Genomic DNA, 10,665 nt, shown 5'->3' with positions numbered 1-10,665 from the left:
TATCCTGATGGGCCAAGAGCCAAAGTTTGCCAACCCCTGAATTATAGGGTCGGCTTATGAATGGGACATAAAAATTTGTCATTTTTACTTATAGGGTCGGCTTATAAACGAATCGGCTTATGATATAAGTCATAATATTTTATGATAGGCTGACTTACACAACATAAATTTTCCTTTTTACCTCATACAATCCAGATGATAAACAATAATCATTATTATGGGTTAGATTGGTTCAGTAGGCACCGTCATGGAGAGCACTAGGAAGCATTGTGCCTCAGAGACAACATTTCTCACATGGCCCCCATTTTGTTATGGGGGCAGTAATCTGCAAGACTCCTTTCCCCTCCACTCTGTGAATCTGGCCAGTGCTTGGGGAAGGTGTAGGGTGGGGAGCTATGGTGCTGCCTCTTTCCCACCCTTCCTACTCAATTCCCTACAGGGAGTATCTGGGGCTCAGACCTTCCTTTCTCCCCAGCATCTGGAGCTAACACATATATAGCCTTATCAGCACCATGAAATTGAAAGGGGGGAGGACTTGATCCACTTAAACATATTTTAAGTACCATCTATGCACCCTGATTTGTTAATCATTATGTGACACAGTGCCCTATTTACTCTGGTGTACTACCAACTGGGGGGGAAAAGGCTAATTATTGGAATTATGGTCTATTCAAAATTAGGAAGTGAAAATAAATGATTTATGAAAGGCAAAATTAGATTGTTTAATGTATCCTATATTTTTCATGATTTTAAAAAAATGATCACAGGTGTAAGTAATACCAGAGGTGGCCATGGGTCAATTTGTGCCTGTAAGGGTATGTCTACACTACAGTATTATTCCGATTGTACATAAACCAGTTTTGTAAAACAGATTGTATAAAGTTGAGTGCACGCGGCCATACAAAGCACAATAATTCGGGGATGTGTGTCCATGTACCGAGGCTAGCGTCGATTTCTGGAGTGTTGCACTGTGGGTAGCTATCCCATAGCTATCCCGTAGCTATAGTTCACGCAGTCTCCACTGCCCATTGGAATTCTGGGTTGAGATCTCAATTCATGATGATGCAAAAACAGTGTCGTGGGTGATTCTCGGTAAATGTTGTCCCTCATTCCTTGCTCCATGAAAGCAATGGCAGACAATCATTTCGCGCCCTTTTTCCCTGGATTGCCCTGGCAGACGCCTAGCATGGCAACCATGGAGCCTGTTTTGCCTTTTGTCACTGTCACCGTACGTGTACTGGATGCCGCTGACAGAGGCGGTACTGCAGTGTTACACAGCAGCATTCATTTGCCTTTGCAAGGTAGCAGAGACGGTTATCAGTCATTCTGTACCGTCTGCTGCTGTCATGGGTGCTCCTGGCTGGCCTTCGCTGAGGTCGGCCGGGGGCCCAAAGACAAAAATGGGAATGACTCAGGGAATCATTCCCTCCTTTATGTTTTATCTAAAAATAGAGTCAGTCCTGCCTACAATATGAGGCAAGTGTACTAGAGAACCAGTGTACTAGAGAACCAGAGAGCACAGCCGCTCTGTGTCAGATCCCGCAGAAATGATGAGCTGCATGCCATTCTAGGGGGTGCCCCTGCAACAGCACCACGTGCTTCCCTCCTCCCCAAGACCTCTGGGGCTACCTTTGCGTGTCCCCCATTAGTGTGCTGAGTAATTAAGAAGCAGGATTAATGAAGACATGACTTGTTAGTTTGAGATAATGAGGGGAAGAAGGCTCTCAATGCTATGATAGGTCGGCATGCGGAATTAAACGGTTGTGGCGGATTGAGAGGAGCCAGACGTCCCTCTGCTATGGTAGTCCAGGCAGTAAGAATCTTTTCTTCATTAGACTGGAAAGAGGTGTGGGGCTGACGAGAGCTTCAGCCATCCCAGTTGCTATGATGCAGACTGTTACAGCGTTCTGTACCATCTGCTAGGAGCCGGGAGCTCATTCCTATTTTTACCCAGATGCCCCGGCCGACCTCACCTGAGGCCAGCCAGGAGCACTCACAGGATGATGATAAGGACGGCTATACAGTCATCAGCACTGTTTACCGTCTGCCACCGGGGGGGGAGGGGAGATGATGCTGCTGTTCGTGCCGCAGCTGCGCGTCCAGCGCATCCAGTAGACATCGGTGACATTGAAAAAAGTTAAGAAACATTTTGTCCTTTTCTCTTCATGGGGGGGAGGTGGGGTAAATTGACGAAGATATACCCTGAACCACCGCCGGACAATTGTGTTTGACCCTACAGGCATTGAGGAGTCGAGCAAGAATGCAAATGCTTTTCGGAGACTGCAGGGACTGTGGGATAGCTGCGAAGTCCTCAGTACCCCTCCCCTTCCTCCATGATGGCATCCTTTGATGTCTTTTGGCTTTCATTAGCTTGTCACACAGGCACTGTTGCTGTTCATAGCCTGGAGATTTTTTTCAAATGCGTTAGCATTTCGTCTCTCTGTTTAACGGAGTCTGATGAGAACAGATTGTCTTCCCATTACAGCAGTCGGATCCAGTATTTCTGTACAGTCCATGCCTGGAGCTCTTTTTGGAATTGGGTGCCATCGCACCCAGTGCTGATCAGAGCTCACGCGTGGGCCAACAGGAAAGTAGAATTTCAAAGTTCATGGTTGGCTTTTCTTGTCTCACTCGCCAGTGCATCTGAGTTCAGATTGCTTTCCAGAGCGGTCACAATGGTGCACTGTGGGATACCGCCCAGAGGCCAATACTGTGGATTTGCGGCCACACTAACCCTAATCCGACATGGCAACACCGATTTCAGCGCTACTCCTCTCGTCGGGGAGGAGTACAGAAACCGGTTTAAAGAGCCCTTTATACTGATATAAAGGACCTCATTGTGTGGACGGGTGCAGGGTTAAATCGGTTTAACGCTGCTAAGTTCGGTTTAAACACATAGTGTAGACCAGGCCTAAATATCACAGCCACCAGATTTTGAAGTACAAAACATCCACACAGCTCAAATAGGTGTCATTGATATTAACTGATCAAAAGCAAAACTGTTGACTGTTTCTCCTGCTATTGGTTTAAGAAAGGCAGATAGGGAAGCATGAGTAAAGAGGTGATGCCCTGGCTGTGGGGGAGGTTTGGAGGAAGAGAATAAGAGAAAGAAGGAATAAAATAGACACTATGCAAACACAAGAATTAGAAATCAGCACTTTATCTTTAAACTTATTTCTTTGCCGTGCAAAAAGAAGAAAAAAATAGCTGCATGCTTTTGAAAAGCTTGTAGTGTTAAAGCGCCACCTTCAGTTACTTGGAAGCGCAGAGAGCAGATGCCCGGAGGATGCACCTCATCCTCTACGACATGAGCTCACCCAGTCTGACTGCACTAGGCACTGGGAAATAATCGCACCAGATTCACATCCACTATCCCATACTCTCTAGCAAAACAAATTGCTGTGCTTTCTAATAGCCAGCCCAGGAGGAGATAGTGAAAGCATTAATACAACCCATCTTAAATGACCCATGCAAATCATTTTTAATATATGTATATTAAGATTAAGCTCCCAGCCCAGCCTCTTCCAATCACACACCTCCCCCACTAAAACGGTGCCAAAGTCGGGGGGTGCATGTGGGGACTTGAATAAAGGGAGAGGGGAGGAGCCAGTGGGAGGAGCCCGGGCTACATGATTGGCTGGCTGGGGGAGTGATGTCACCCATATGAAACCCTGATAACTAGTTCGGAGAGAACCCGGCCGCAACTTTTGCAGAAGGGGGCGTGAGATCTAGTGAGAGCTTGGGGTCCGGGCGGCTGCTGCTGCTGCTGCAGGGGGGAGGGGAAAGAGCCGAGCCGGAGAGAGTCCCGGTCCTGCTGGTGCCTGGTGCAAGGGCAGCAGTAGCGGCAGTGCGCGAGTGAGGAAGGAAAGGCGCCAGGAGAGACCTTGCAATTCGCACGCTGGGCTTCACCTTGGGACTCGCGAGGGCTCGTGTGGCGGGGCAGGGAAGGGGCTGGCACACACAAAGAAATCGCTCCAAGCCCGGCATGGTGCAGCAAGCGGAAAGTACAGAGACTGAAAGCAACCTGCCCAGGGAGGCGATGGACACCGAAGAGGGCGAGTTTATGGCATGCAGCCCGGTCGCTTTGGATGAGAGCGACCCAGACTGGTGCAAAACGGCTTCAGGGCACATTAAGAGACCGATGAACGCGTTCATGGTGTGGTCTAAAATCGAGAGGAGAAAAATCATGGAGCAGTCTCCGGACATGCACAACGCGGAGATCTCCAAGCGCCTGGGCAAGCGGTGGAAAATGCTGAAGGACAGCGAGAAGATCCCCTTCATCCGGGAGGCAGAGAGACTGAGGCTCAAACACATGGCCGATTACCCCGACTACAAATACAGACCCAGGAAAAAGCCCAAAATGGACCCATCAGCCAAGCCCAGTGCCAGCCAGAGCCCGGAGAAAAACGCACCCACCAGCAGCAGCAGCAGCAAAAGCGCCAAGAGCTCCAGTAAGAAATGTAGCAAGCTGAAGTCATCCTCCTCCTCTCCCGCCAAGACCGGGGTTAAAGCCACCCACCCCGGGGACTACGCGGGGGAGGACTATGTCTACGGCACCCTGAAAGTGAGCAGCAAAACCGTCAAGTGCGTCTTCATGGACGAAGATGATGAAGAGGAGGAGGACGACGACGAGCTGCAGCTCAGGATCAAGCAAGAGGCGGAAGAGGACGAGGACGAGGAAGACGAGCAGCAGCAGCAGAGGCGATATAATGTAGCCAAAGTCCCGGCTAGTCCCACCTTGAGCTCTTCGGCAGAGTCCACCGAGGGGGCCAGCCTGTACGAAGAGGTGAGGGGCAGCGCAGCCTCGCACGGCAGCAGCGGCAGCAATAGACTGTACTACAACTTCAAGAACATCACCAAGCAGAGCACCCAGCAGCAGCCCAGCCTGTCCCCGGCTTCCTCCAGGTCCATCTCCACCTCCTCCTCCAGCAGCGAAGAGACGGACGACCTGATGTTCGACTTGAGCTTGAATTTCTCCCAGCACCCTCACGCCGCCTCGGAGCTGGGGGTGAGCTCCGCTTCGGGGAACCTGTCTCTGTCCCTGGTGGATAAAGATTTGGATTCGTTCAGCGAGGGCAGCTTGGGCTCTCACTTCGAGTTCCCCGATTACTGCACCCCGGAGCTGAGCGAAATGATTGCAGGGGACTGGCTGGAAGCGAACTTTTCCGACTTGGTCTTTACTTACTGAGCCGCTGGAAGGCGTGTCGCTGATGAGAACAACGGTGCAGAGAAATCGGAAAGGAAAGATGATGCTGGTGATGATGTGATGGAAGTGGTGGAGTAAAAAATGAAATAATAAAATGTCTTTTCTTTTTAAAAAAAATGTCTCAAAGTTAGTTCCAAACCGAGCCCGGAGTTATGTTTTTTGTTTTGTTTTGTTTTGTTTTTTAATTTGGTGATCGCAACAACAACAAAAAGGCATGGGGGACTGGGGGAAAAATGATTCAGAAGTCGATGTTCGAAGCTTGTCGGTCTGTGATTGAAGTCTGGAAGATGGTCTGCAAAGAAGTCTTTTGGCAGCACAACTGTTACTCAAGGGGGTTTGTGGATTTTTTTTCCCGTGAGAGATCTTAAAAGAACTGTTCTGATTTTTTTTCTGAAAGGGACCATTGCAACTTTTTTTGGAGGGAGAAAACTGATGTCTTCTATGCATCCGATTCTTAACAAAGCTGCAGGGAGCTTGAAAAAATGCAGACTGTACAAACGCTTACAAAAAGAAAATAAAAACTGTGAACTGACTTAAGATCAGAGTTTACTTTTCAGATCAAATTGTCTATGGTTTTACAAATGTGATTTCTACTTGCCAACTTTTTTTTTGTAACTTGTTCCCTTATACCTCCTTGATTGAATACCAGACAGCCTAGACCTCAGTACAAAAAGGTATTGAAACATTTTTGATACATAACAGACCTCAGTCTTTTTTAAAAATTAATATATTTTCAGGCGTATTTTTGTACAGTGAAAAGGGAACATTCTTGCTGTGTTTTTTCAGTAAGACTTTTCAGGCACTTCTTCCCTTTTGTTTTTTTTTTCTTTTCTGTTTTTAGCATGCAAGTTTGTTGGTACGTTACGTCCTGGTTTTAAAAGGATTAAAATTTTAAAAATAATCCTTGCATCTAAAGGCCTTGTGGTTTAAAACAAAAAAAGAAACTTTTTTGTACAGCTATAGTTCAGATTTGTTCAATATTTGTAGGTAAAGATTTATTGAAAATGGTGATATAGACCTCAGAGCTGTTATCTTAGTTTAAAAGATTGTATATGTACTGTACTATAGTAGGACTTTATGTATCTCATACGCTGTGATATGTGGATGGGGCCCCAGATGGAAGGTATGAAACTGGATTCTCGATTTTTAGCAAAAAAAGGCACATAGTTAAAAAAAGGTTCTCATTTTGTGCAATATAATCTAAAGTACAGACCATCTGCATATTTTGTAGCAAATGATGGCAAAAGCAGACTTGTGCACTGTCAACATCATTGCCTTTTTTTTATGCTGAAAGTCTGTATCTTGACAATTTTAATAAATCAGCTGGAACTGATAGAAACTCGTATCGCTATTAGTGTCTGTAGAAGTAACGCTGGCGATGCCCTGGCCCACGCCCCACCTGCGGAGCTGTAGGCGGCTGTCTGCATGTAGCCAGGGGGGAGAATGTTAGACAGCTTTTTATTCCACAAACGTGTGAAATCGCTGATTTTACCCGGCCCCCGACCCGGCTTTCAGGGCCAGCTAGCCTAGAAGGGGAGACCACGGGGGTGGTTGGCCCGCAGGAGCCCATAGAAAGATGGCGGAGAGGGTCTCCGAGAACGTGATTCCAGGCACGCTTCACTGCTAGCTTCTGTGCCCGATTACCTGCCTTCTGTCATTGCTGCATCGCCCCTCGACGGCGTGGGGGGATCGCAGCTGAGTGTGGCTGGCGGGGGGGGCCCTTTCCCGGGGGGAGGGGGCGGGTCCTAGAATCTCTTCCCATCTCCGAGGGATCGGGGTAAGGAACGCCTTTCAGGCCGAGATCCGTGCGCGTGGGAGGGGGGGTGGCTCTGGCTCGCTCCCCCCAAGTGTGCTAGCTCGCTCCCTGCTCGGGGTCTGCGCTGGCTCCCGGGGTCCCCTCCACGTGGGCTCTGCTATGCGGCGGGTTAGGCAGGCTGTGCGCGGAGGGGGTGTGTCCGGCCATGTGCGGCTAGCGAGAGCTGGCGGCGGCGTTGAGCGCGCTGGTTATTTTTAGCAGCTTCTCTCTCGCCGCCGCCCCTCCCCCTCATTCAGTCTTAAACGGGGAAACTGCGACAAGGAGTCGGGGTGCAGCAGCGGGGAGGGACCGGAGAGCGGCTGGCTCCCCCGGGGCGGGGCGCGCCGCGCCAGGCTCCCCGCCCTTTTCCACTCCCCACACACCGGCCGGGGCAGCGCGGTGCTGGGCTGGCTGCTGCTTCCCGCCTCCCCGTGCATCCCTTCCGGAGGGGCAGGCGAGGCAGCAGCGAGTACGGGGCATCCAAGCGGGGGAGACTGGCCGCAGGGGGGAGACCCTGCTCAAGAGAGGGCGGGTTGAGGCTTCCTGTTTGCCGCAGGGGCGGAGGTGCAGCCAGCTTTATCTCTGTCTTGTCGCTTCTGTGCAGAGCTTCCCGCACCCCGCCCGAGCCTGGAGCGCACCGGCGCTGCTGGGCCCGAGCTCGCCGAGCCGGAGCGGGTTGCACCCAGCCCGCCCTGCCTCCCTTCTCTTTCAGCGGCCTGGGCGGGCCCGTAGCTACCGATGCCCTGCCCAGAGGGTGCTGCCGCCTTCCTCGGCAGTGCCACGGCGCTAACCTCCGCCCCGTCGGCAGCTGGAGAACTCAGGGGATTTGCTCCAATTCCCCCTTCTTTACAGTTGCCTTTGCCTGTCTGAGAGCTGGGGCGTGGGAAGGGCGGATGTGAGCGGCTGCTGCAGATGGACAGACTTTGTAAATGTGCATTTTTCCCCCCTTAGGAGCCGTCAGATTTCAGTTTTACATTTTGAAAGAACTGCTGATGGCAATAAACAGACTCAAGGTGGAAGTGTGTTTCTCAAGAAGTTTACTTTTTATCTGATAGGCATTGGTCGATCCTTTATCTTTATCCACTAATAAATGATCCAGCTGTTTACAAGGACAATTCACTGTGCTGGTAATTTTGGTGGCAACCACTGCTACAGGCTTTCAGACTTGCTGAAAATGAAAATCCTGCATACATATTTGTAAGGCATAATAAAACACAACATTTAAACCTGCATGCATGTTATGTTTAATCAAAGACAACTCTTAGGCATTTAAGTGGTGAGATAGCTACTTTAGGTTAGTTAAATGATTCATATAATCTGATCTCTTTCTCATAATAATAATTAAAAAAAACTTACTTATGATTCTAAATGAAAGCTGTTTGGCCTAAATCCTTGCTATCAGAAAAGAGATGCAGCATATCTGGGAACCTAAATTTATGTCTTGCATTGTGATAATTCTTTATGAAAAAAAAACTTTTAAAACAAATAAGTACAACACACAAAATATCCTTGGCAATGGATAGTCCTCAATAAAACAGTTTCTTGAATTTTCAGTTTTTTTGGTCTCAAATGATTAGTATGTTCTCTATATAATTACTTAGCAATTAGATTGAAAACAAATGACATTTATCTCTTCTAAGGCAAAAAAAAAAAAGGGAACTGAAGTGCTCTACAGCCTAGCCATTAGCTGTCCTACTGTTGAAAACCAGTTCGTGTTCATGGGCTAGGGTGATCGCATTAGATGATCATATTCCAATCTTTTAAAACTGAGCCAAAATTCTCTTAGCAATTCTTCAAGCTATCATGACAGGGTATGGGCAATTTCGTCCACTCCCTTCTTTCTGATATGCATCCTTGTTTATTAAAATGATAGGCAGTGTAATTGAACATTTGTGTTTTGCAAATGTTCAGTGAGTTACTATTAGTGATGGTCAAATCTAAGCTGGATTCAGTTTGTAATAGGGACTCTGTTTCAGCTCACAAAAATCTTGATGTATTTTTGAAGGAAATTTTTTAAAATTATCATTACCAAATATTAATCAAGAATAAATAATATGAAATATCAAAGTATAGAGCAGTCAGGCAGATTTTAAAGAGCAACAGGTCTACTTTAGTCAAAGGAAAAAAACACCCTGCCAAAAGAGTCTTGGAAGAGCTTTTGGAAGGGAACTACAACAATATTTAAAATGAATATTTTGAGTGATGATGCAATGAACAGGGGGACAGTACATATTTTTTTCCCAAAAAGTTTGACTTTTCATCCATTTGAGAGAATAACTTTGCATATTGCCCAAGGAAAATGAATGAATATTCTAATTAAGCCATGACACTTTTAGGGTCAGAACTTGCTCCTTGTTGAAATCAATGCCTGAACTCCCACTCATTTCAATGAGAGTAAGAGCAGTCTTACAGTCAATAAAGATCACATCAGCTAGATTATCCTCGTATTTTATGTGTGGAGTATTTCTGGTCAAATTGAATAATCCTATTCCCAGTTTTTCCTTTTAAGTATACATATGAATTCTTGTTGACTACCCTCTTGGAGAAATCTTTATGTTCTAGGCTTAGTGTCTCCCATTTACTTCCTTATTGCTGCCCCTGTTTTCATTTTGTCTCTGTATAGTACTTTTCTATGTGTAAGCTGACTTAGGGGCACAAAAGAAGAAACTCAGCTTTTTCCAATTGGAAAAAAACAACTTTCTTTACAACACTTAGGATCTCACTTAAATATAAGACCCAGAAAAAGGTGGTATTTTTCAGATTTTGAAAACGAATGTTTTTGGAAAGTTAACTTCAATTGACATTTTCCCTTTTGGTTGCTTTCTTCTGTTTACTCTCTCAACTATAAAGTACTAACTCACTGTAAATTGTTTAAAAGGACAATATTTTTCAAATTTAACAGGTAGACATATTCAAAATGTCTTTTAAATGTCTCATGGTCTAAAGGGTAGGCATCCACATCCACCCAGGGTCCACTTCCCCAAAGGTAGAGTCTACTGAATGTGGTTTGCATCCATGTGTCCTGCTTCTTCATTCACAGAAGCGTAAATCAAGTGCAACTCTATAGTTATTCTAGTGTGGCACTCTTGTGAGGTTGAATCAGGGCCATATCATTTCAAGCTATTTGATACTCCATTACAGTTCATTCCTTTTATCTTTACCCATGCCACATCTTCATACTGATGCCCTGGTATGCGCTTAAACCTGCACTTCTTAACAAAAATTCTCATTGAGCTTTATGAGAGCTTTTTGGTTCAAGAAGGATATGCAGAATTGTGCCCCAATTCTTCCTGTTTTTTTTGGAGAATGTAGTTCTCTTTCTAAATTCCCCTTAATCTTTACTTATGATAATGACCAGAAAGAAACTCCCTATACTGAGTTGCCTTACATTTCAACTATACAATTTTATTCCTTCAATTTCTCTTTTTTCCCAAATTTCAGGCTGTGATTTTAAAAATTTATTATTTTTTTACACACTACCTGTATCAATTAACTGCCTAATTAGTTTTATCTTCTTTACATGGATGCAGTGAATTTGTAAGAGAATTTCACAAGCAAGTAGTTTTTTAGTGAGTTTAAAGTAAATAGAGTTTTAAAGACCTATTTTTATATTCAATATAAAGCACAAATGTGCAGAAAGTGTAGAAGACTTACAAAAAAGGGA

At 46.1% G+C, this 10,665-nt stretch overlaps 1 protein-coding gene across 1 annotated transcript; it reads left to right on the top strand.

The window, feature by feature from the left end:
* Positions 1–3,756: 3,756 nt before the first annotated feature.
* On the top strand, positions 3,757–6,642 carry SOX11 (SRY-box transcription factor 11). Its single transcript, XM_032793402.2, has one exon. The coding sequence runs from the start codon at positions 3,986–3,988 to the stop codon at positions 5,186–5,188; it is 1,203 nt and encodes a 400-aa protein (XP_032649293.1). The 5' UTR covers positions 3,757–3,985; the 3' UTR covers positions 5,189–6,642.
* Positions 6,643–10,665: the final 4,023 nt, after the last annotated feature.

This window comes from Chelonoidis abingdonii, chromosome 3, assembly GCF_003597395.2.
Source record: "Chelonoidis abingdonii isolate Lonesome George chromosome 3, CheloAbing_2.0, whole genome shotgun sequence".
NCBI classification, from domain to species: Eukaryota; Metazoa; Chordata; order Testudines; family Testudinidae; genus Chelonoidis; species Chelonoidis abingdonii.
Note: the sequence above shows the minus strand (reverse complement) of the source record. Positions and strands in the feature narration are given on the sequence as shown.